This window comes from Neolamprologus brichardi, chromosome 19, assembly GCF_056152115.1.
Source record: "Neolamprologus brichardi isolate AB-2024 chromosome 19, ASM5615211v1, whole genome shotgun sequence".
In the NCBI taxonomy this organism is placed as follows: Eukaryota; Metazoa; Chordata; class Actinopteri; order Cichliformes; family Cichlidae; genus Neolamprologus; species Neolamprologus brichardi.
In genome coordinates this window covers 14,244,840-14,269,779 of record NC_142122.1, presented here as the reverse complement: position 1 = coordinate 14,269,779, position 24,940 = coordinate 14,244,840, and the positions used below count along the sequence as shown (strand labels likewise).

At 38.8% G+C, this 24,940-nt stretch overlaps 2 protein-coding genes across 6 annotated transcripts; one reads left to right on the top strand and one right to left on the bottom strand.

The window, feature by feature from the left end:
• Nucleotides 1-925: 925 nt before the first annotated feature.
• Nucleotides 926-17,483, bottom strand: kcnk10b (potassium channel, subfamily K, member 10b). Of its 2 annotated transcripts, none has more exons than XM_006798455.3 (7): nt 17,409-17,483; nt 13,385-13,800; nt 6,352-6,469; nt 4,686-4,846; nt 4,250-4,442; nt 4,012-4,154; nt 926-3,069 (listed from the first exon to the last, which is right to left on the bottom strand). In XM_006798455.3, coding segments are annotated over exons 1-7 (1,680 nt in total). In that variant the 5' UTR covers nt 17,410-17,483; the 3' UTR covers nt 926-2,421. The 2 variants fall into 2 exon arrangements, with proteins under 2 accessions (XP_006798518.2, XP_006798517.2); XM_006798454.3 differs by lacking the exon at nt 17,409-17,483 and adding an exon at nt 16,808-17,234.
• Nucleotides 17,484-19,003: 1,520 nt separating this feature from the next.
• Nucleotides 19,004-24,476, top strand: spata7 (spermatogenesis associated 7). Of its 4 annotated transcripts, none has more exons than XM_006798452.3 (12): nt 19,004-19,195; nt 19,962-20,024; nt 20,113-20,202; nt 21,357-21,404; nt 21,643-21,740; nt 21,894-22,348; nt 22,461-22,506; nt 22,651-22,769; nt 22,860-22,910; nt 23,013-23,090; nt 23,273-23,330; nt 23,429-24,476. In XM_006798452.3, the coding sequence occupies exons 1-12, from the start codon at nt 19,153-19,155 to the stop codon at nt 24,032-24,034; spliced, it is 1,755 nt and encodes a 584-aa protein (XP_006798515.2). In that variant the 5' UTR covers nt 19,004-19,152; the 3' UTR covers nt 24,035-24,476. The 4 variants fall into 4 exon arrangements, with proteins under 4 accessions (XP_006798515.2, XP_006798514.2, XP_006798516.2 ...); XM_006798451.3 differs by having other exon boundaries at nt 23,007-23,090; XM_006798453.3 differs by having other exon boundaries at nt 19,004-19,236; nt 23,007-23,090.
• Nucleotides 24,477-24,940: the final 464 nt, after the last annotated feature.

Genomic DNA, 24,940 nt, shown 5'->3' with positions numbered 1-24,940 from the left:
TATCATTACATATGTTATTTAAACAATTATAATAAAAAGTTTAAATGTTAAATGGAAATAAGAAAATGTAACTTAAATATATATTGTATATTATAAATAAGAACTGTCAAAAAATGAAAAGAAGAAAAATAGTAAATCAGCAGTGTTGATGAGGCTGTTGGTGTTCACACACTGCCATTTTCACTCTTTATTTTTTATTCCAGTAAGCTAAAAAGAAAAAGAAAAAGAAAAAGTCCAGCTTTCAGAAATCAGAAATCAGAAGCACTATTGTGTAGTTATCACAATAGTGCTTCTATTACTTTGTTTTTATTGGTGCAAAACCTTTAAAGCAAGCTTCATTAACTGTAGTTATCAATAGAATATGTGGTAAGGAGCACATTATGGAGGAGAAGAAGAATGGCTGAATTATATGTTTATATGGCTACCTTTAATCCAGAGCCTGACCAATCTAGGATCTTTAAGACCAGTACTGATATTTGTTGATGTGAAAATCTGATATTCCAATCATCTAAACATATTTACATATATATATATATATATATATATATATATATATATATATATATATATATATATATATATATATATATTATATATATATTTACATATATAAACATATTTACTTGCTTACATCCAGCTTTGCTCGGATCACATGGTCGTTACCTTCCAAACACGTTGCTTCGTCATAAGGGAAGTTACAGTGTGCCCTCTGGTGGACAAATTATGCAATGTCAACACTCGCGACATGGTTGAAGGGTGTTTCTCTCATCTTTTATTTCCTTTTTGTGAAAGGTAATAAAAGATGACATTATGTATTGTCTATAATACTGGCCCATTAATAAATTGGTCAGGCTCTAATTTATCTTAGTCCAAATTTTGTCAATACTGCATTCATTTTCTGTGAGTACTTACATAATGAATATACCTCTTATGTTTTGTTCATTTATTCTGTTTTAAAAAGGCACTCACTACATTTAATGTGACAAAAATAAACTGTACACAACAAACAGCTGCTCAGTGTGTCACAGGTTAGGGTCATGGAAAGATTAATGCTATCAGATAAGCAGGCTACTGGAACAATCAGTGTGTGTGTGTGTGTGTGTGTGTGTGTGTGTGTCTGTGTGTGTGTGTGTGTGTGTGTAATGTCCACCTTGAGGAACGCATGCAAAGTACAACAGTGGTACATTTAATCCTGTAAAATTTAAAGCTGTTTTTGAGTGTCAGTAAATGTTTGCAAAATACAAATCAAGTGAAAATGGACTAAAATTTTAAGAAATGCCCCCGTCTACACATAGCAGTGTCAAGATGCTTTGTGAGTTGTGTTGTTAAAAAAGCAATACAAAAAAGAAACACGTTCAGTATATTTTACAGTTCAATGAAAAATACAACTTGGGTGATTTAAAAAAAGAAGTAAACATAGATGTAAACATGCTTGGCGAATACAAATTAACAGCATCACATTCATCAATTAAAATCCATCCAAACACTCTCCATGTGTTTGTGATCATTTGAATGTCATTAAAAAAATGCAATTGTGTTTTACATTACCGACAGTCTGCGTTTGTGTATGTTTGTCTGTGTTGATTCACAATTCAGAAAATGGTAACAATCATTACAGAGACACATTGTTTGTCTGTTGAGAGAAGAGTAGTAATGAAAGAAGTGTATTTTGCTCATTATGATAGCTGCAAATTCAAGCTTTCCAGTTAGTTTATGCCAGCAATGAATGGTTATGGTTGGTACCATGCACTTCAGATTGTTTTTTCAAGCTGTTAACATATTGTAGTTTTTCGCATCAGGCTACATTTTCAAAGCCAAACATAATGTAGCAACAGTTCTACATGTCATCTAGGTAAATACAGCCTGGTGATCCAGCAAAAACACAACCTACTTTCCTCTGTTCGATAAATATTAAAGTCACTTTGTAGCATGCTGCTGGGCTAAAAATAGACCCCTAGAGTATGAGATGACAACCCATAGATCAATAATATTACTGAATGAATGGCATGAATCTAGCTCTCAAACGGTCCTGCCCACATTGTTAAAAAAAAATACGATTCAGCATGAACAGATGGAAGAAGAGCCTTGAGGGCTAAAAAAAAACAACAGAGCTGTTCAATACTGCTCCTGTAGAAATCAAAGTTCTTAAGTAGCCTATTTAACAGCAACATCTCAATGAGGTATTTCTACTGCACCCTCTTCTGCACCGTTAGTTTTATTCATTTTTGGCAACACATTTTCTTCCCATAGCTATGGCATGATGACTGACTTCTTGGGAGCAGTTCCAATCTAAGCATAGGAAACAGAAAGGCACATTTCTTGACATCTCAAAGGACTGTGCACTCTCCCAGTCTGAGTATCTTTCACTCTTCCTGTCTCAACACTCCTTGTATGTGGATGAAGTGTTTGTGCATTCAATACTTAATTATTCTCACTGTCTTTGGCCAGTGCCGGTGTGAACCCATTCAACTTTGAGCGCTCCATTGTGTACTGTGAGAGGTTTGTCAGACTGGTGTTTCCCTCTTTTCTTTCTTTGTTTTCCTCATCTGGCTCACCATCTTCTTCTTCCTCCGTTCTCTCCTCCCCGAGCATGGCGCTGCCATTGTTTATGCTTAAACTTGCCCGCCGAACATCTTCAGGTATGTTCCTCCGCAGTTCACGGTTCTTGTTGCGCCTGGCCAGCTTACTGAGGGATCCGAATCGTAGGTTGAAGAGATTTTCCTCTGAAGATGATGCGGTCTCTTGCGTTTGCTCGTTTCCCTGAAGATCGTACGGCTCGCATGCCCCCTTCAACCTCAGGTTGTTCAGTTTGCTGTCGATGCTCTCTTGGGAGGACGTCTTGAAGCGGCTAGCATCCAGACTGGCGAACAAAGCCCGTTTCTCTGGTGACAGCATGTCAAGGGAGTGAGCTCGCTGCTCTAGGCCAAGCTGACGGCGCTCCATGCTACGGATGGTGGCAGCCCGCTGGAGCTTGTCATGGATCTCAACACTCAGACGCCGTCGAGTTTCACGAAACTCTGCTCGGACATTTGCCTTCCATTCAGCAGCATGTGCTTTAAACTCCCCAACCTATGAAATATGAACATGGAAACAAAGCAACAGTTAAAGGATAATATACAGATTAGCAACAGTATCCCTAATTGACCTATGCCCCATTTTCATTGCCCTTGCTTTAAATGCTTCATTTCCAATTATTCTTCTTACTCTTACGCCCAGCTGGCATCAGGTTAACATTGATTTGCTTAAATATTCACGAAAAGACGAGATGCTTTTAAAGAGAAGGGTCACTAGGGAAACATGCATATCCACTTGTTGGTTGCTGATTGGTTGCTGGCGGGTTGCTGGAAGTTGATAGAGTGAAAACATTTGCAAACACCCACTGAAAAGTGGAACATATTGAAAAGAGAAAGCATCTGCCTTCAAAATAAAAGTTAAGTCTTTCTGAAATGTCTCTCTGAAATGTGTTGTTTTATATCTTTTTAACATTGAAGCCAAATAGTCTCTGCTTCCAGTGTCCATCAAACTTTTTACAGTCACGCCACAGCTCAGAGAGTAAATGGCGAGGGTTTGCAAAATTACAGATGTTGGTGGAAATCTGCAATCAACCAAAGATATCACAAGGAGGTTTTTGGTGCAGCACCCTCTTTATAACAGATTTTAATTAGTGACACACAGCAACCTCCAGCAAACATTACCAACCGCTTGGGGAAATACATATTTTTCCATAGTGAAACACTGCTATGCCAGGGGGATGCCACCTGGTCTCTAAGCCTGTGCGACTGAAGTCTTTAAGAGATGGAAGAACAAGACAATACAAGAAAAATAAGAAGGCTTTTAATTCTGAATACTGCAGCACCGTAGTGAGATCCTAAAAATAAAAAAATTGAGACGCAAACCACAGATAATTTTTAACTCACTATAGATATTTTAATAATTATAATATATAAGATGCTGCCTCTGAACCTTCAGATCCAGAGTAGAGTTGTAAAATAATACATATACAAGACTTACCTCCTCTTTGGTCTTTTTAGACAGTATTTCGAGCCAGTCTCCGATCATGCTGAGGACGGCTGCAAAGTACGCTAAACCTATGAGGATCCAGAACCACACCAGAGGCTTGTACCACTTCATGTAGTCGATCTTGCGATTTCCACCTGAAGAGGAAGGAAAATGTCGTTATGGTCAGAAATTAAGCCCAAAACTTCAACAGAACAGCTTACTGTGCCCGAATTTTGGAGCGTAGCTCTACCTGCCACATAGTCTCCTATTCCCACTGTAGTGAGCGTGATCACGACAAAGTAGATGGCATCCAGTGTGGTCCAGCCCTCAATGTGTTTGAAGATGACAGCAGGGATGGTGACAAAGACAATGCAGCCAGCCAGGATGAACAGGATAACGGATGTGACCCTTATCTTCGTCTGGCTAATCTGCTTGTGTTTTTGCTGAAAAGAACAGGAGGTGCATTTAGAACCAATATAAGCAACTAAAAAGATGATGTAAGAGTGACAGTGTGAGCCACAAAAAGCAATGAGACATGGCTCACAAACAAAAAAGAAGACACCATTACATATGCCATTAGGGTAAGAATAAAAATGCAGCTAAATGTTAGAATGATATCTGCATATTTGACTTTTTTACACAGCCAGTAAAGAAGAAAACATCACAATGTGTTACTTGTATCTCACCCTGAATATCTTTTCAACTTTTAAGACGCTTTTTACAAAGATGGTCCCCAGCTGGTCTCCGATCCCCGCCAACAAGAAGCCAAAGAGAGGGATGCCAAATATGGCATAAAGGATGCAAAAGATTTTCCCGCCTTCCGTGCTCGGAGCTATGTTTCCGTAACCTGTTGAACAATTGAAAGCAGAATGAGGAGGAGGAGGAGGGGAGAAGAAATGAAGAAACAGGACAGGAAGGTCAAAAAACAAAGCAGGGCTGAGAAGAGTGAGTGGTAAGATGAGAAGCAGAAGACAATCAAGACCTCCTTATGCAACATAATCAATTGAAGCCCTTATGTAATACCTTTCAGTTCCAGGAGCAGGGCTTGAGGTAAGTAATAATTAGATTCCCCTTAAAGAAAATTGAATTAATAATGACATACTATAATACAGGGAGGTAAAAAGAAGGAGCTTGAGGAGCGTCAGTGAGGCAGGAGACACACAAGTCTTAAGCCACCTCTCATTGCTTTTTACTTCTAATTGTGGATATTGGATCAGAAAAGTATATTAGTTTAAAAAAATGGAGTCAATGGCTTCAGCATCAGAAAAAAAAAGCATGCAAGGATCTATTTCAAATTTCAGTCTCTTTAAGAGAAACACATTAACAGTATATATATTGCTCATATAATTTTAAAATGAGTGTCTTCAATTTTTCATCTATTTTCTATTTTCATAATAGATAAAAGGAAAAAGATGATGTCCTTAAGGAGGCTTCAATCTTATCCTGTTTATCTGTAGAGTTAAAGCCTCCCTGTTTTTGTTTCTGTAGAATGTCTAATTAATATTGATTGTATCCTGCTATCTTTGAAGGTCCTCTCAAATATTTTCTTTTTCCCTTAAATAAAAATACATATAATTTGCTTTTTTTTATTAATGGAGGGGGTCCTATGGGGTGATATTTTTGTTGATCTTCTATTTGTGCACTAGATTAAATGAAGCAAGCTACCAGGTTAATTAAATTTCTAGACTACACCATTAAGGAGGTCGGGGACATGCTGTTTTTCCAGTCACCTAAAGGATGGTACCCACAGCTGATAGAGGGAATACAAACAGTAGTGCCTCAGCTTTGATTTTGTGATTGTATATCAAAGCCAGGTACCCAAAGTCTTTTTACTTTCATTTTTAAAAGAATTTCAGTGAGTCACAATTTACTGTTTCTCTTTAAAAAGCAAGAAAGGGCAAAATGAGACAATTTAAAAAAAAAACAAACTCAACAGTGTCTTCATCATACACTGAATAATGAGTCAGGTCTCACATACATCTTCAACAAAATGACATCAGACTGAATTCTTGTGAATGGGACTCCCTCTCTCTCATATATACTTAAGAATGGCAAGGCTTAACATTGATGCCATTTAGTAGTCCTCACTACTACAAACTTTTCCTTCTCGTACATCCTCTTACATCTGTTCGCGCTGTATAAATGAAGACTGTGCTTTTGAGAGTACCTCGTGCATGTATTTTTTATGAGATTTGAGGTTCGCCTCAGTCTACATTATTCTTAGATTGTTAAAATTGAGTTCAAAATGAATTTTGATGGTTCACACGTACAATGAAAATTGCATGGACTGTCAGCAATACCAGGTTCATCGTGTTTTAGAGTAATAAAGAGAGCATTATCTAATAGTTTTACCGATAGTTGTAATGACAGTTCCAGCGAAGAAGAAGGCACTGCCCAGGTCCCAGTGACTGGAATTGTACAATGTGTCTCCAGTAGGCCTCACTCCTCCACTCACAGAATCTATAGCATGCTGGAAAGTAGGGAAATATAGAAATTATTTGGATTAAAAGTATTTAAAATTGCTTAAATTGCTTAAATGCTTAATAGCAGCTGGCTCCTGTTTTGCCGCTGAGCTTTTACAAACTAATCAAGGTTATGACTGTATGCCAGCTCAGCTGATGACAACACAACAAACACATGTCTGCTTTGATTTCACTATACACAGCCCCAATGGTGTGAACAGTGTGAGTAACAACGTCCTACTATTGTTTCTGTTACATGTGCCTCTATGTATTGCAATTGATTGCGTAACACTCGTGAGGAAACTGAGATTAGATCCAGTGCAACGATCTCCAACATCAGCCCAGAAGGTCACCACCTGAATACAAAGAAAAAGGCTCTGAACAATAGAGGAAGGGAATGCAAGCTAAATGAGGTGTGAATCATTCTTATATCCATGGAACGAGCAGGGGCGCTACCAAGGACCCCCCTCGGTAGCGGAATAAATAATTTATTTATTACTGCATATATGATTTTTGTCATTCATATTGTGTCACTTTGTAGGTCCCTCACAATTTATAGTCATCACCCCATCACCTCCGGCACTCCTGTACTGTTTTGCTTTTGGTGTGCCACCACAATATTTTTGGTGGTGCCCATATGGCCTATGGCCTATACATATGGCTATGAAGAAATTCTGGAGACGTCCCTGGCCTTGAGGCTGTGGATTGAGTTACAGTTAATTAAATCAGCTGATCACTGTTGTAGTTCAGTCCAGACTCATATTGTGTTGAACTACTGTTTTCTGACTGTTGTGAACTGTAATTGGAAACTCAATAACTAAGCATTGCAATAAACATGTATGATTGCTCTTTTTTTAATTTCCTCTTGATCATCTTTGGCTTGTGAGTTTAAAAAAGACTTGTTTGTTTTTTTTTAAATGAGGCAGCAGGCTCTTGTGAGCTTTTCGAATTACTAATCGTTTGCACATCAAGTTGATCTGACCACAGGATGCGTTTAAACTGTTCAGTGTCTGGCTCTCTTCGAGGAGCTGTTTCTCCACACACCCAGTTTCAATGTTTTCACAGTTCACATGGACCAAATCCACACAGACTCTCACTTGCAGCCCAAACACTGCTGTTTCCCTGTTGTTTGTTCACGTCAGCCTTTTTTTCTGCGTTCCATCGACTAGTTTGTCTAGTGCGGGGAAAACATTTACTGCTTCATTATTTTCATTGATTGCCTTCTGTGCTGCATTATGCTGCCATGAAAAGTTAATTGACTATCATTTGGTCTTTCTACATTTTCTGTATATGGGCATGCTGTGTTCTCTACACAAGCATTTATAGTTCTTTATCTTTAGCCTCAAAACTTCTGCTGACATGAAAGTCACACAGAGCAGCCCCCATTTTATACAGTGAGATGTGAGATAACCTTTCAGAGAGTGCAGAGCGGTATAATAAAGTATGTATGAACTGGCGTGATACGCATTTTACAGCAGAGAGTCTGGGACCACTAAACACCTCGCTGCACATGCCTATTCAGAATCTTACATGTGATTACCTCGGCTCCATCAGTGCCCTCTCTCCCTAATGAGACGGATTTTTTGTATCTATAATTAGGCAGTTTCAATTACGTTACTTCATAGGTTTTAGCAGACACAGCTGCTTTATGGGGGCAGTATCAAAGTGGTAATTATATAATAAACCCCAAATAACCTAATTCTGGAGTCAAGGGAGAGCTATAAATAGCCGCACAATGTATCTGAATACTGTATGAGGAGATCTATTTTTGGCACTTGTCTGTTTCTCGGCCATGTTCATGCTTCATGAGAGAAAAATCCTCCTTTTGCACATGCACTTTGGAGCCATGAGGATGGTGACTTGTGTTGTGTTGCAGCACATTAATTAGCAAGACAAATGGTGTTTTCGTTTCACGCCTCGTGCTCCTTTCTATTTTGACTTCACCGAAGAATCACTGCAGAGTGCTCGCGAGTCCTCGTGGCTAATGTGTTTTCTGTTTCTTCAGTGCAGGATCATTACAGAGCAAACACACTCACTGCAGATTTTTATCCTCTCGGTGTGCCTTTCTACCCCACAGCGGGGTACAGCGGTGATCCTGCCAGCATGGTGCCTTACTCTATCCTTCACCCAACCTCATCGTGATACATTGCCAAGCACTGTCCTCTGCAGCACTTTCAACATTACTAATATCTAAAGCTTTAACCTAACCCCCTTGAAAAGTTAATGCTTGTTGCAATGAAGGACACTGAGGTCCATCATATACAATCAGGGTAAAAAGAAAGTGCACGGTCTCTTTCTAAGGTTACGTATCACGGTATAATAATAATATAAAATCATCTGGTCCTTACCAGGTCCTAAAATTATTTTAGTTCCAGCTCAGACGAACAGCATCACATGATATATTATACCATTTTTTTTTAACAACTAAGCCGAAATACAGAAACAGTGTATTTAAACTAATTACATATAGTGATTCAGCAGGTTACAGAACCTTTAGCACCAGTAGCTTGAGTAATCCTTTTCAGTAGTCATCATCAGTCTCTCACATCATTGTGGAGGAATTTTGGGATACATATAACTACAACATTACTTCAGTTCATTGAGGTTTGCAGGTGTCCCTTTACGCACAGCTCTCATAAGGTCCCACGACAGCACTTCAGTCCATTGCAACACTCTGACTCTTTCCCTTTTTAGCCGTTCTGTTGTTTTGTTGCTGTGCTTGTAATCAAATCTTGTTGCGTGACCCAGTTTTGGCTAGAATTGATATATGCAGGTTTGACTCACTGACTATAAGGTGCCCAGATCCTGTGGTTGCAAAACAAGTCCAAATCATTACGCCTCCACTATCATGCTTAACAGTTGGCATGAGGTGTCCTGATATGCTGAGTTTCGTTTTTTGCCAAATAGGGCATTGTGCATGTCTGTTCAAAGCACATTGTTCCAAAATCGCGTTGTTGTTTGTTCAGATGCAACTTTGCAAACGTAAGCCAGTTTTAACATTTCACCTGCTAACTTCGGGCCTGTTGACTCATTGTCTAAACTTGTGAATTTGCTGTGATTTCCACTCCTCAGAAACTTTGGAGCTATCTTGAAAGCTTTCCACGTATGAATAATCTTTCTCACTGTGGAATGATGGATCTCAGATTGTTTGGAAATGCCCTTGATGGGCAGTAACAATTGGTTCTCTAAGATCATTGCTGATGTCTTTAATCCTGAATGCACACATCAGAAAGCTCCACATAAGCAAACTACCAAAACCTTTGCTTTTATAGATGTGCTCACACTTTTTCCTGATTAATTAATTTAAATGCACTTTTTTGGATTATGTTAAATGAATAATAGCATTGTGCAAAATATCATGTGATTTTCATTATGTCCTCACAGAATGGTCGTATATGGCTGGTTTTTATGATTGGCTTTTCATGTGGAACAAGTGATCAGATTCAAATGAAAATAGCAATATAATAGGGAAAAAAATAAAATAAAAGTTTATTATTTATGCTTAAAAGCCCAGTGTTAAGCTGTGGAGGTATTTTCAAGGAAAACCTGAAATGGAAATGAGTAGAAATGAATCTTTTTTGCCTTTCTTTTTCAGTGCAGCCATCTAAAGAGCTTAACCTTCACTAGTTAGTGGAGCATTTTGATTTCGCATTTGATCAAGTATGTAGAATTTGCTTGACGTTTTCCGGAAAAGCACAATTTGTGCTATATAAGATTATGACGGAAATGGCAGCACGTCCTGACGTAGATTCTACTGCAGGTAGCTCGGTGAATACAAAAGTTTATTTTAAATAAGTGACTCATCAATAAATGAGACCTGACTGGTGTCAGTAACAGCACGGCTTCACATCGTGCCATAGTGTGAGTCATCAAAACAGCAACAGGAAAGCCAATTAGGTCTGCTGTCTTCGTGGGCGCACAGTGGGTGCGTGGACGACACAAATATTGAAGATACACGAGGAGGTCAACAGACGTGCATGGGCACACACTCACACACATTAAATCAACACACGCTGTGCCCTAACAAGAGCTTGCGATGTGATATACTGTCTGCTTCCATCTCAGGCATGCACATGCTTCCCAAGGTTGCCATTTTTCTGTCAACTCCTCCACCAAACAGTTTGACAACAGTGAGTCACCGCTGCTGTGTCCCCACATAAAGGCTTCGGCTGAGTGACAGGCTTGACATAGCACACACAGGCCGATAATGGAAACTGTTAGAGGACCGGGCAGACTTTTTGATGGAGTACTTGTGAAGCAGCATGTCCTCCAGGCTTTTGCTTGAGACACCAGGAAAAAAGAGTGTTATTTGTTCATATGAACTTCACACATGGCTTACACTTAGTATTGGAATCCAATAACAACTCAGCAGATAAACATTATATCTACTGATTTACAGAAATTTACATATTATGTTTTGATTATGTTAGTACCTCACATATGAAGCTACGATAGAAAGGAGAGGAGTAGCAGTAAAAAGCTCATAATTATACATATAAGTGCACAAACCGAGCATGACTAATTTGCCCCTATTCTTAATTAACTATATCAGATCAATGACTTGACATGCCATTAAACATTTTCTTATCTATCTGAATTAGATGATTTGTCTAGAAGAATCTCATGTCTATGATTCTAGCTCTTTTACTTTGAGCAGCAGGAGGTGTGCGTGCCTGCTGGTCTGTGTAATGAATAATTGATTCCCTCCGGACCCCAGGCACTCCATGCTAAAGGTTCTAATTTCCACACACTCCTCCATAAGACATACTGTTATTGATTTTTGAAAGCTCTTGATAGGGCTTTTGTGGCTCAAAGGTTGAGCACTGCTAGAGAAATAAAAGAAGAAGCTAGAAGCAGAAGAAGAAAAGAACAGAGGTGGGTGTGGAGAAGGAGAGAGGCAATCCGATATTCACTGGAGTAGTGTTGAAGATATTAACGTCAAATGGAGCCATCCTAGTGGAAAGTGGAACACACCATTAGCATTGCCATTTGGTTGTTTCCAAGTCTTTACTATTTTCAAGCTACATTCGAAAAACAGGAAAGCACAAGATTTTGAAAAGGCTGGTTTTTTCTCTCTCTATTGCCAAGAAAAACTATTTTCAGTCTCTTTTGATTCCTGTTAATTGTGTGCTTGTGTTTGTATTTCAGCTCTTGTGTTACTCAGTTCTTTTGATTGTCCAGAATGTTTCTTTCTTTTATTTCTAGATGTTCTCTGCAAACTGATTGCTTTTTCCCATCACTCCCCCACAAATCAAACTTCCCACTCACCCACTTGTACATCTCAAATCATTTTCCACTCCCCTTTGCAGTTGTAAGTGTCAGCTGGTTGTAGTGACCTTAAATCTTGATCCATAATTTTGGATGTGGTGCTAGAGAACAATGTGAACCGTTGTCATAGTGTGTTATAAAGCGGCTGACACCATAAAAATGCATTGTGAAATGCGCCGTTAAGTTTCAATGAGATGGGAATGGTTCTGTTTTGTGGGTCTGCTTGATAGTGCACACAATTACAAAAAGTTTCACAAGCTGGCTTGGTAAAATGTGGAACACTCTAAAGACGGCGTCAGACCATATGGTTTAAGAGTTATCAGACGAGTTTTTTGGGCGAACAGCTGTGCCCGTTAAAACACCGGCACCCTGCTTCTATACAGCAGATGCTGTATTGAGGGGGGAAAGCAGATAGTGACGGGATTTTGTGGAGACTGTTTAGAATATTGAGTTTCTGAAATCTCTCTTGGGTCTTTAAAGATTTTAACAATTTTTGTATGTCATAATAGAGCAACATCACACAGTATTAAAAAGAAAACATTGAAAAAAAAACTTGGTTCCTGGCATTTCTCACAGTAAATATAACAGCGCTGTCACAGCCATGAGCTTGTTTCCTTATTTAAAACATGTGGGCGTTGTTAAAGCTGCACTCTGGAATTTCATACCGCACTAATACATCTATTATTGAAGGTTTTTTAGCTATTCAAATACAAGTTAGTTATTTGTCAAATAAAATGGGAGAAAATGGGCCTTATTGCTATCATTACTGTCTTTACACAGCAAGAAAACTAGAGAGAGCTGCAATTAAATAAAAAAAAATGTTTGTTGTGAATATAGCATAAAGGTCATTGTGAAGACATTTTTTGCCCTCTTCTCAATGATCATGCTGTCTTTTGTTACGTAATATCAGGCTGCATGTGCTGGTATATGTGTTTATTAGAAAATTAAATGCATTTAGGTTTCTACGGGAAGGTTGATTGTTATCAGTTATCAGCTGTTACTCAGGAAACCGCCATTCAATGGGAAGGGCAGAACAAATGTCTTGGTCAGGCTGTAGCAAGCAGCAGCCATATAATTCGATTAAAAGTGCCTCAAAAAGCCCTGAGAGCACAAACAATTTTTAAATTGTATAAAATTCAGTGGCTCCAAATCCCTTACTTTAGTGCAAAAATGAAGGAGTTCACCCACTGTAGTTTTTATTAAGAGGGAAATTATCCACAGAGGTCAAAACTATTTTTGTGCCAAGCTATAAATGTGTTCTTTAATGCTGTAAAGTTGGGCATTTTACCATGGGAGTCTGTGAGGATTGACTTTTGGAGCCAACTTTAAGAGGCCATTATAGTAACTGCAGTTTTTGGCACTTCCACATTCCTTTTATTTGACAGAAAGGAGCACTGTGCAGTCTTATCGTAGCTACTTCTTAACCACAAGATAGGCCCAACGTAAAGGATGGCATGCTTTGCCATCCTTTTAAACTCTGCTCCCATCCAGGGGACCCTGCCTCCTGCTCTACGACAACTGGGAATAGCGCCAGCTTCCCATCCTTTTACCTCTACCTAATTGCTCTGTACTATAATAAAGTGCACAGAAGCTGCCAAAATGCCTGGAAGAAGGAAACAAACACCAGACAATCATGTCCACTTTCAAGCGCTTACCTTGATGATGGCGTCCAGCTCACTGGGAGTAACACATGGGTGTCTTTCGAGGAAAGAGGCCTTCTCCAGGGTGATGCTAGTTTTCAGGTTGCTCTCAAATGGCTGCTCCAGAGCCCTGAAGGCAAGACCTCCACAAACCAGGTAGAGAACAACCACAATAAACACCGCAAGCACCGTCTTCCACTTCATCACTGTGTGGGGCCCTGCTGTCGAGCCATCAGAGTTGGTGTCCATGCTAGCCACAACACTGGCAGAGCGAGATGAGATGGACAGACGTGGCAGTGGACAGTGACCACTGGCTTTCGGGTCGCAGCCCATTGGGTTTTGCATGGTGGCAACACTTGCCTGGACCAGGGTTGACTTCACCATGCCAGGCTGGACCTTTTTGGGAGGGACCAAGTTGGTCTGGACTGCCACTAGCAAAGAAAGTAGGAGGGAAGAAAGGGCTGCTGTAACACTTTTTTTTTTTTTTAATATAGATTACAAAGATGGAAACACCAGTTTACTGCACGTTTGTCTCTCTGATGGTCATTTATGATGTGTTATAATAATTGGCTAAAGGCTCTTTTTGTAAGAACCTTTTACCTAAATCAACAGGCATTTGGACATTTCAATTGTTGATTTGTTCGCAGATTCTTTTTCTTATTTTCACCTTTTCTCTCACCTTCAGCCTTTCTTTTGGTTTATATTTCGAATTTTGTGTTGTGGAGACATTAACATAATTGCATTACAACTGTTTAAAACTATGTGTCCTTTATGAAGCTTTGAAAACATTTTATACCTCCTACACTGGGCTAATAAAAGGCTTTTTGCAAAGTCAAACACTATTAGAAAAGAAATCTATTTATCCAGCCTACAGCTCCGCCAAACATAGCAAGACTCCTTTGTCATCTCAGCAGCTTGTTATCCTGAGAATTTCTTCATGTAAAATGTATTTCAGATTTCACTTGTGAAAAGGAGTCCACAATCACTTGGCCTCACATCTGCCTTACCGATCATAATTTGTACTCTTATTTTAACATCTGATTTCAACCCTGCTCTGTTACAACACATGGATGGATGGATGGATGGATGGATGGACTGACTGCCTGAAGCTAACACAGATATATAAAAAGCACACCAATGAAAACCTTACAGTAATGTTGGCAGAGGTGAAGGTGAAAATTGAGTTACTCTCTTTGAATGGAAGCAGGATCCAATTTTTCTAATAGACTGTAAGTGAGGGATAAGTGCCACTTTCAGTTATTGTCTTCAAAAGAGGTTTCATAATAAATGCATGTGTACTGTAGCAGGTCAACCATCAAACAACACCTATGGAGATAGCCAAATTTCGACGTCCTTAATGTATATAAAGCACTGCGTGAGCTTTTTCAGAGCTCTAGACTTCACCCCTGCCCTGACGCCCCCACAACTCTAAAAAGGGAAAGCATGGAGTGCCTCTGAGCCATGGGTGGAGCTTGTTGTCTGTGATGTAACCTTTGAAGGTATGTGTTAAGTTGAGGTTTAGGCAAGATGGAATAAGTCTCCAGGAAATATTAAAGAAATACATTTCCCCTCCTCTAAAGTCATAAATACTTGATTAAGCATGTGTGCATTGTACTTAGCATATCCCAAAAGTAATATCACCCCATTAAACAAAACAAATACATTTCTCATCCCTAGGGACTTGCTTTCTGTTCCCGTAGTGTGAGTGTTTAAACAGATTCAGGTCCCCACAGCATGACCATGCACTCGCACACACACACACACACACACATCGACCCATGAGTCAAAGAATGTCCAGGAAGTGGCTTGTTCCCTGATCTAAGAGCTATTCATCTTCCGAGTCAATTCTTATATAAAAGACTGAATCAATAACACCAATGTGATGTCAGCTTAAGGTGGAGAAAAACACTTTCGGTTTACAGTATCTGTCTTTAAAGGTGCTGACTGCAATAGAGCACAAATCTATTAGAAAAAAAAAGACTGGGTGGTGAATCAGCTGGAAGACTCAGTATCGTATGCTATATTTGGTGCAATGTTTTTTTTAGAGATGAAGTGGAACAGTTACTGGTTAGTGAATTTCAAACTAGGCCAAGTCCATGACTAATCTAACTAAGATTTTAATTACCTTTTATCACAGTGTTTGACTGCGTGAAATTAAATAAATGAACTATGACTGAATGTCATATATTTAGTTTATTTGGTTCATTTCAAAGTCAACTTCATGCACTTCTGAGAAAAAGCAGAGAATATGAAACTATAATCTATATTTTACAGCTAGAGTTGAAACCAAAAGTGCAGTGAGCACTATAAGGTTTGCATTTCACCTTTCTGAGGCTATGATCCATTAATGCAAAATCCTTTTTGAACCATGCAACAGCTTCGAATTGATTTTTGCAAATTAAATAAGGCTTGAGTGGAAAGTGGTGTTTTTTCTTTTTTTATCTGATCTCAACCTCTCAGCCCTCACCCTTTGGATCCAAGTATGTCTGGCCAAAGCAGAGGAAATGTTCTCATGTAGTGATGCCCCTCATGTCGACCACAAAGATGGACAAACAGAGCATGTGGATACAGATGAGGAGTTTGATGATAGTGTCTATCATATTTACATCTGATGTACAGTTAAGTGTACAAAAAGAAGTCTAGTGGTATTAAACATAAAGGCTCAGGCAAGCCTTAGGCCCTGTGGCACTGGGCAGGTTGTAGGCGTTTAATTCGGCAGCTGAGCCTCAAATTTCAAACATTAAATCAATCCCAGTGCACATCAAACACTTCCGGCAGTGACTGATTTCAAAATAAAACCTCTGTTAAGGGAGGCGCAAACAGCATCCTCAACACGATATCCATGCATAGTGTATTAAAGCAGAATTCCTTTCCAGCAGTGACTGGAGACTTAGCACGACTCTTACATGCTTTTGAAAGGGCAAGGGGTACATGAGTCATGATATTATTTAAAACAACAACAACATTTCTCTTCAAATAAAAATCGCATGTCTGAAATTCTTAGAAATTATATTCCTAAGTATAATGATGTCTTTTAGATGGCGACATTATTTTTAAGTAGACACATTTTACAGCCTAGTCTCTTTTGAAATCTCTTCCGCTCTCACACTGGTTATTTCTGCCAGCCTGTCACTACCAGAGCTCCACATCCAGCAGCGTTGCTTTATACGTCTGAGCGGACAGATAGTGCAGACTAGAAAAGCCGCGTTGTCGTATATGAATGGTAATTTTGCATCACAAAAGCAAATAAAGGGACCGCTCAATTAAATGAAAAGAAGCATAAATATGAATTTCTGTATACTGAGTCTGTGAATAATGCAGCCTGATGAGATTGTGTATCAAGTATTTCCATTCAGATGTTTAGGCTACTGACATTAAGAGTACTATTTAATTGCATATCTGAAGTTATTCCACAGTAAAACAGCAATATTCACCAACCTTGTTCTGGATCCCAGTTAACTTGTTTTCTCGGGTTTTCTATTGGAAATTTCATCTCTAGGTTTGGCTCAGTGAAAATGCAGGTAAATTCAGTCAGCGTGATCGCAAAAATACAGGGAAAAATGGACAAATCACAAGAAATTCATGTTGTACACATCATCTTTTCATCGAAGTGGGAGTGGATTGCACAAAGGAATAAACGCATCGCAAAACCGCATTGTCTGTCTTCCTTTCTTGCACCCCCTCCTTTTTTTTTCTTCTCCACCTCGCCTGGACGCGTGGTGTTCGCCTGACAGACTGACAGAGATACGTGTGGCACCTTGCACTAAGCAGTGGCACCACTCCGCGGTCCAAACCACTTCCAAACTCACACTAGAGCACGCACGCAAATGGTCCGGTCCAGAAACACAGCCGGAGTGTGGCCCAACCTAGCAACTTTACGCACGCGTTACACCGGCAGCGAGAACAACGGGGGAGGATGCTGTCCCCTCCCTTTAATTCAAATAAGCGCTCTCCTCCACCTGCCTTCACTGTTAATGTGCATCGAGCTTTGCATCAGAGGCATTTTCTCTCATTGTGGAATCCGATTTTCAATACTCACTCTTATATTTTCCCCCAAAACCAGATGATCCTATTATCGTTACCGTAACCAGCGTCTGACCACATGGCGCAAAGATGATCACCAAATCAGAGGCAGACTTAACCCATTACATCATTCACGCATGTGAGGAAACTGTATTATTCATGAGCTTCAGTGGTACAGGGAGGTCACCTCTTCCGACAGCCCCCCCCCCCCCCCCCCCCCCCCCCCAAGGGAAAAAAAACCCCCACCGCATCTTCTTTTATGAATCGCTTAATAAAAGAAGATGCGGTCTTATGGGAAAATCGAAATAGATCATCGTGTGGATACACTGCAAATAAACAAATATACACTATTGTAAACTGACGTCTTTACGATCCTAAATGATCAAAGTCAACTCTTTGAGCATCAAAAATATTGATCACTTTACAATAAAGTTATTGTCCAATGTAGTCATTGACCAGTTCTCCTTTGAACCTATGCCCAATTCAAGTGCCAGTAAAATATGTTGCCTGTCACACTATATTCTTTTGTTGGTAAATGACGCAAGGGGTTAAAAGTTAAATCAAACAATGCAAGGAAAATAAGAGAATTAACAATATGATGCTGACAGAATGTTCTCGTGGCCAACACGTACTCAGATGAATCATAACTTATATTTGTGGCACTGTATTTTCCCACATTTTACTGTAAAACTAGGTCACTGAGGATTTGGCTTTTTATGATAACAGCACACCATGGTCAGATTTTGTTGCAGTAATGAAGAAGAACGGCTACCATTAATGATACGCTTATTGATGATTTTGGTGCAACTGGAAAGGATCTAGTGACCCACACGGTGAATAAATTATGTTTGCTCTTAATAGCCACATGAATAACCAGAAAGCTGTTTTAGTCCATTGGAGGCAGTATTCTGTCTGCAAAGCCACAAAACACATTAACCTCACCCACCAAAGTAGAAAAAAAGTTATGCATTAGTTAATGCATTTTGAAATGAAAAGAAAGAAAACCTTTCAGTAAAGCAAAAATATGGCTGAAATCTGTCTAGCTGCTGCTTCTGCTTTTATTACTGTCACACTGTTAAGACTACTACTTAAATGTTATTTTAATACCTAAGCCTTTTCAGCCAGACATTTAACAAAATGTTATTTATTAGAGAGAAATACTTCAAACCGGGGGATCTGTGGAGAGATGGGGGATTTATTCTCAGAGACCAAACATGGGCTTTCAAGGATGATTTCTCACTTGATGACCTTTGAGAGGGTCAAATGGTCCTGAATTTACGGCTGTATATGTTTTCCTGTTTTGTTTTGTTTTTTACACTGGCCCCACTTGCTCCCCCTGTTAGTCTGCAACTCCACACCCAGAAATCCCAGTGCTGAAACACAAATATTCACAGGAGATCTTTGTCAGGTTGTCTATTATTATTTTGTGCATGTCATATCTTTATCATATGTACTGTACTCTTCAGACTGTTGAGATAATTATTTGACATATTTGATTTAATCAAGTTTGGATTTAAGGGCGTTTTTCTTAGGTTGTCATTTCGATTCAGTTTTCTCATTCATGTTGCGTGTGTGCGTGCTCCTGTTGTGCATCAACGTGATGACGACAGCAATCATAGCAACCAGCATGGCGACGGGGAAGCGTTACTTCGCTCTTCATTTGCTAAATTTGCTAAACCTTTAATAGGTTATTACTTGTACGGTATTTGATTGTATCACTACGTCAGCATGTTTACGGTTAAGTACAGTGAATTTTCTGGATGGATCCGAGCTCTGCCATCTCTCCCTCAGAATATTTCCGAGGTTGGGATATGCTGAGTGTAGTATTATGGACTCAAGAATAGGTATGCTAATGCTATTAGCATTGGTTAGCCATGTAGCTGGATAATGAGTCGGGAGACGTTAGCACATTTAGCTGTTTTGCTTAAGCAGCTATCTAAAGATAAGCTCATGTCCACCGTATTTACTGTTAATAATACGGCTTCAAGTCGGTCAGCACACAACATTTAACCTGTTAAATCTTTATTCGTTTCTTCTTGTTTCTGGTTTGAAGAGATCCACGATATCAGCTTAGTACTGCCCTCTATAAACTTAAAACCAGTATGTACTCTTATTGTTTGCTGGAGTTTCGTCTTATTTATTTTCAGTGTTATTCAAACATTTACTTCAAATTATGTTACCACTTTTTGAGTATTTACTATTTTTATTTGTAAACAGTCAGTGTTATGAGCATTAAAACCTATAGCACAGAATTTACCCCCGAAAGTTTTGGAACCCCTTAACAGTATATTGCCAGGTCCAAAAGAAAATACTCTGTACTGTAATATGTTATTAGTTAAATGATCAAAAAATACTAGGAAACGTATAGATTCCTGTTAACTAAATTAGCATTGCCTTACTGTGTATCTTGCTGTGGTAAACTTGCTGTTTTAGTTATCTAAAAACTATTTAGTCTTGAGAAGCGCTGTGCACCACATACTTATAAAATGAAATGATAAATGAAAAGTTTTTAATCATAAAAAACCTGTAACTGATAAAGTGTGAGTCATAACACTTTTTTACATTTTAGGAAGTGTGTCATCTGGACTGGGGTACAGCCCTGGTGTGAGAGCAAAGGCTTTGAAAAGTAGTCGTAAGTATTATTACATGCTCATGAGTATTGGTCATCTGTAAGAAGAGCTTAATTTAATAGTTTATCATATATTGTTTTGTGTTTTTAGCTTTCTGTCCACTCTCCTCTAGCAAGTTGACACAATCCATCATTAAAGACCACATGGTGTCGCATTACAAAAAGGTTTACTCAGCTAAAGGTGAGCTGCATGGCAGGTATATTTTACAGTTGTGGTCATGGTAATTTGGGGCTGTTAATGATTTATTTGAACTGTTCTTTTTTCAGGGTGCATTGATTTTACAGCATACATCTTTAATTACTTTTTAAAAAACCCATTAATGGATGGATTTGTTCTGGATTGTCTCAAAAAAGTCAAAAGTTTGCGTACACTCAGATACATACACTAACTTAAATTTCTTAATAACTCGTGCTTAAGGTTCTTTTAATATGACAAGGTCAAAGCCTATTAACATCTCATTGATGATCATGATTGACAACTGGTAGTTTTTCTTTGGAGCATAAGAAGGTTGGTTTAACAGGACTCATTAGACTGATTGATATTCAGAACAGTGGGAAAGTCAAAGGAACCCACTGAAGATATAAGAAGAACAATAGGAGTTTACTCTAGATTTACACAAGTTGGAGCCATTTCTAAACAACTGCAGATTCCAAGATCATCAGTTCAAACAGTTATAAGGAAGGTTTTATGGTTAGATCAGACAAAGATTAAGCTATTTGGCCACAATGACAAGACTTAGGTTTGGAAGATTAAAGGTGAGGCTTTCAAACTTAAGAACACTGTACCATTTGTCAAACATGATGGTTGTAGCTTTGTGCTTTTGAGCTGATTTGCTGCCAGTGGTACTGGTATACTGCACAAAGAGGATGGAATAATAAAGAAGGAAGACTACCTCCAAATTCTTCAACTTCACCTCAAATCAACAACCTGATGATTGAAACTTGGACACAATTGGGTATTCAAATGGGACAATGATCTAAAACACACATCAAAACTGATTTTGGAATGGATAAAGCAAAGCAAAGCCCCAGTCTCATAGTAAATGTGTGAACTTTGTATAAAAACTGGTTCCATACCAGGAAACCAACATGTGAATGACCTCAACCGATTCTGCCAGGAAGAGTCAAATATCCACCTAGAATTGTACCCAAAGCTTTTTTAAGTGTTTACCCAAAGGATCTCGTCCAGGTGCAACATGCTAAGGGATATTTAACCAAATACTGGTGTAGATTTATGTATATATTTGAGCCTGTCTGTATACTTCAGACCAAAACTAAGTATTGTGTTTAATTCTGTTGTGTAATAATACTAATAGTTTCTATCTTATCCACCAGCTGCCATTGATACCTCAGTACCCAAAAGCTTGCTGTGTAGTGTGAAGTGTAAGTATACATATATATGGTGGCCATACTCTGTTCTTATGACTCATACAGCAGGAGATGTTGGGACAAAATAAATTTAGATTGTGTCATAAGTTTAGATAATAATGAGACAAATAATGCCATAATTAGCCGTGCGTATAATAAAAATAAATAATAGGCAAATAAAGTAAAGTACATGCTTTGCTGCTGGTATCTGTATCTGTTGTGCTACTTCAGTTGTTTTAATACCTCTTTACAGACAATGACCAGATCAAGCGGGATAGGTTGAGGAAAAATGGCCGTCCTCAGTCAGCACCTGCACAGAGGAATAGCAGAACTTCATACTCTTCATCACAGGTAAGAAAATCTGGCGTTGTCATTGATCACTGCTTCGTGTGATGCTAACAAATTTTTACTAGCAGATTTCAAGCAAACGCAAAGCCAACTTTATTTGCTTGGAATCTTTTTCAGTCTACACAACAACAGATTCACCCCATGTGTGTTTTTTAGAGCAGATTATCTGTGCAGTATGATGACAGCACCTACCTGTGCTCGAGGAGCTCCTTGGTCTCCAGCCCTAGGTTCAACACCACCTTTAAAGTCAGTGAGATGGTTTATCCATCGCTCAAAGTCAGCTCTCATCACACTCGCCCAGCATCAGAATTGAAGTATCGGAGCCCGGAGGCAGCTTTTCGAAGAAAGTCGTCAGCTTGTTCATTGGCAGCTTCTGGAGATCAGAGTTCCTACAAAACCTTCCAGGACCCTGTCCGGAAGACATACAGCGGAGACTTGCTACTGAAACATTCACAGCACTTTACACAAGACAAACCTTTCACTCCTAAGACCTTAAAATCAGATAAGAGCTCATACTTGTCAAAATATCGCTACTACAGAGCACCACAGAGAAAACCTACTCAGGACTGCAGCAACTCAACATCATTTCAGCAGGAGATGTGTGATGGAAGGTAACGGCTGAATGTCTTGATAAGACTGCAGATCTAAAGATGTGTCTTGGGAGATTTTTTTTCAGCATATGCTGCTTGTGTCTTCACGTGTCTTTTGGTTGTTTTCATACAGCATAAAGAACAAGGACTGCATGCTGGACGTTGATGAGCCATCTCAGGTAATTTGGAGAATTTGATTTGATTAATAATGCATACATATCACAATTTATCGGTAATACTTTGATCACAAGAACACTTTGACAGAATCGAATTACACTTCCCATTTTCCAGCCTTTTCTTTTTTCTCTGTTTTTTTTCTACAGGGATTTATTACAGAGCATGAGTGGTTTGAGGATGAGCTTAATGGCACATATTCATCATCAAGACAAAAGAGTCGAGCAGCCAAGGGCAGAGAGCGCGGTTTTTTCGACTCCTTGTCCAGGTGAGCTCGTGCAGTAGAAAAGGACATTGCATTTTATTATTTATTTAATTACTTTGTTCAGTAAGATTCTTAAAGTGTTTCATCTTCTAGGGTCTCACCAGAAAATAGGAAATCTCCCAATATGATGAGAGTATCCACAGAGTAAGTTCACCGACCTTCTGATTAGTAGACATAGACAAATTCTAACAATCTAAAGTAATACATTATCTAATAAATGAATTATTGTGTTTTGTTGAGGAATAGAGAAGAAGAATTAATGTACCTTGAATTCATTTCTGCTGTGACAGAAGATATCTTGTCCAGGGGACACATTTCTGACAGGTTGAAACATTAATTTTTTTTTTTACATTTTCTGTGCCATAGTTGGATGACAGATGTACAGACGTTTGCACAGCTTCTTAATAAATTTGTATGTGTCTGATAAAGGAGTTATTGATTAAATAGTAGCTACGAGTCTTATTTTGAGTAATTACTGACATGTAAGTGTCTGTGTCCTCTGCAAGGGTCCTAGACCGTGTGTTAAATCGGCACATCGACATGAATCGTCATCAACTAGATGAGGTCAGCATGTAATTTCATGCATAATACAAAACATTTTAGGCAAGTCATGTTCATGGCTTTTTAAGCTGTTCTTATAAGCCCGCTTTGCTTGTTTTTAGGGTAAAATGCGCCACCTGCTGGAAGTGTTGTGTAAAGACTTTGAAGAACCAACCAACATATCCAGCTCCACTGCAGAGCTTGAAAAAAAGAATTATCTGCTTGATAGCCTTCTACCGTGTCTGGAATCAGTGGGAAAACATGTAAAGACCAAAGAAGACAATGACTTGTTCCATTATGTGTCCCCAATTAAACACTGTGATTTTCCAGCTTATACTGATCCCTTATTGGCTTCTACGTCCTTACACTCTCCTACAAGAACTCCTTCTCAAACTGAAATAACTGAAAAAGATAAGAAGGGTGACAGTGAGGGAAAGTTTATTGACTCTTCTTTGGTCAATGAGCATGTCACTGATAATACAACAGCCAGTGAAGAGGATTTCCATATAGTAGGCACAACTGTTACAACCAGCGTCCACAGTGAAACCCAGGAGAATTCTTCTATAGCCAGTGATCAAGAGCAAGCTGATGGACAGTCTAATGAGCTTGAGGATCTAGGGAAAAGTTTGTCAGAGTCATTGCATGTGTCCAGCAACACACACTGTAAAAGTGCTGCCAGTGAGCAACATTCAAATACAGGGGATTCTGGCAGCGATGATGAATTTTAAGTTTTTATTGTACTGTGGGATTTTATGTCCGTCTACATTTTTACCGAGTGAAGTGTGTTCCAGAGAATGAAGTGATATTTCGCATTTTTAAAAGGTGTCATATAAAAAGAAATAACACTGGTTATTTACGAGCCTCACTAAAGAGTGTTGTACTTCTGCTTTGTTTTCGATGAATTTTTAACAACAAAAGCACAATGAAAATGTCACAAAAATAAGTCTGAGCTTTAAAGTTCTCATTTAGGATGGGGATAAGCTTGATCACTGTAGTGGCTGAGCTGCCGTTTACCTCTGCAGTTAGTTTCAGTATACTGCCCTGTCAGTTTTAAGTATGATGTAGCACGAGTTAACATTTTCAGATAAGGTGTGAAGTGTGTTCAACCTGAAAAGTCCACTGTTACCAGAAAGTGTCTTGACAACTGCAATAAAATTTGCTTTTCATTCACTGTTTGCTTCTGATTATTGAGACTATCATTGAGGTTCTTAATTTGGCAAATATTGCAACTGGGAAACTATAAAAAATAATCTATTATATGTATATAATGGATTTTATGTACACTTCACGGGTAATCTGCAATATTCTACTGTTCAGTTATACATGTCTACATGTACGGTGCTTAATAAATGTACACACACACATAATTTATATATATACATATATATATACATATATATATTATGTGTGTGTGTGTATTATTCTGTCAGTAAACGTTTTATATGTATCTGTTATTTAATTTTTGTGCACTGTGTCAGGGATTTCGTTATGCTTGAATCTTGAAACTATTTATTGAGCAATATCGTGTGTTTGCCATTACAGCTGTCGACTAAGCTATGGGTCGATGTAAAAAGTAAACAGACAGGTCCTCGCCAGCAGTGCCTGACAGCTGTCCCATTTCTGGCATTTTCACT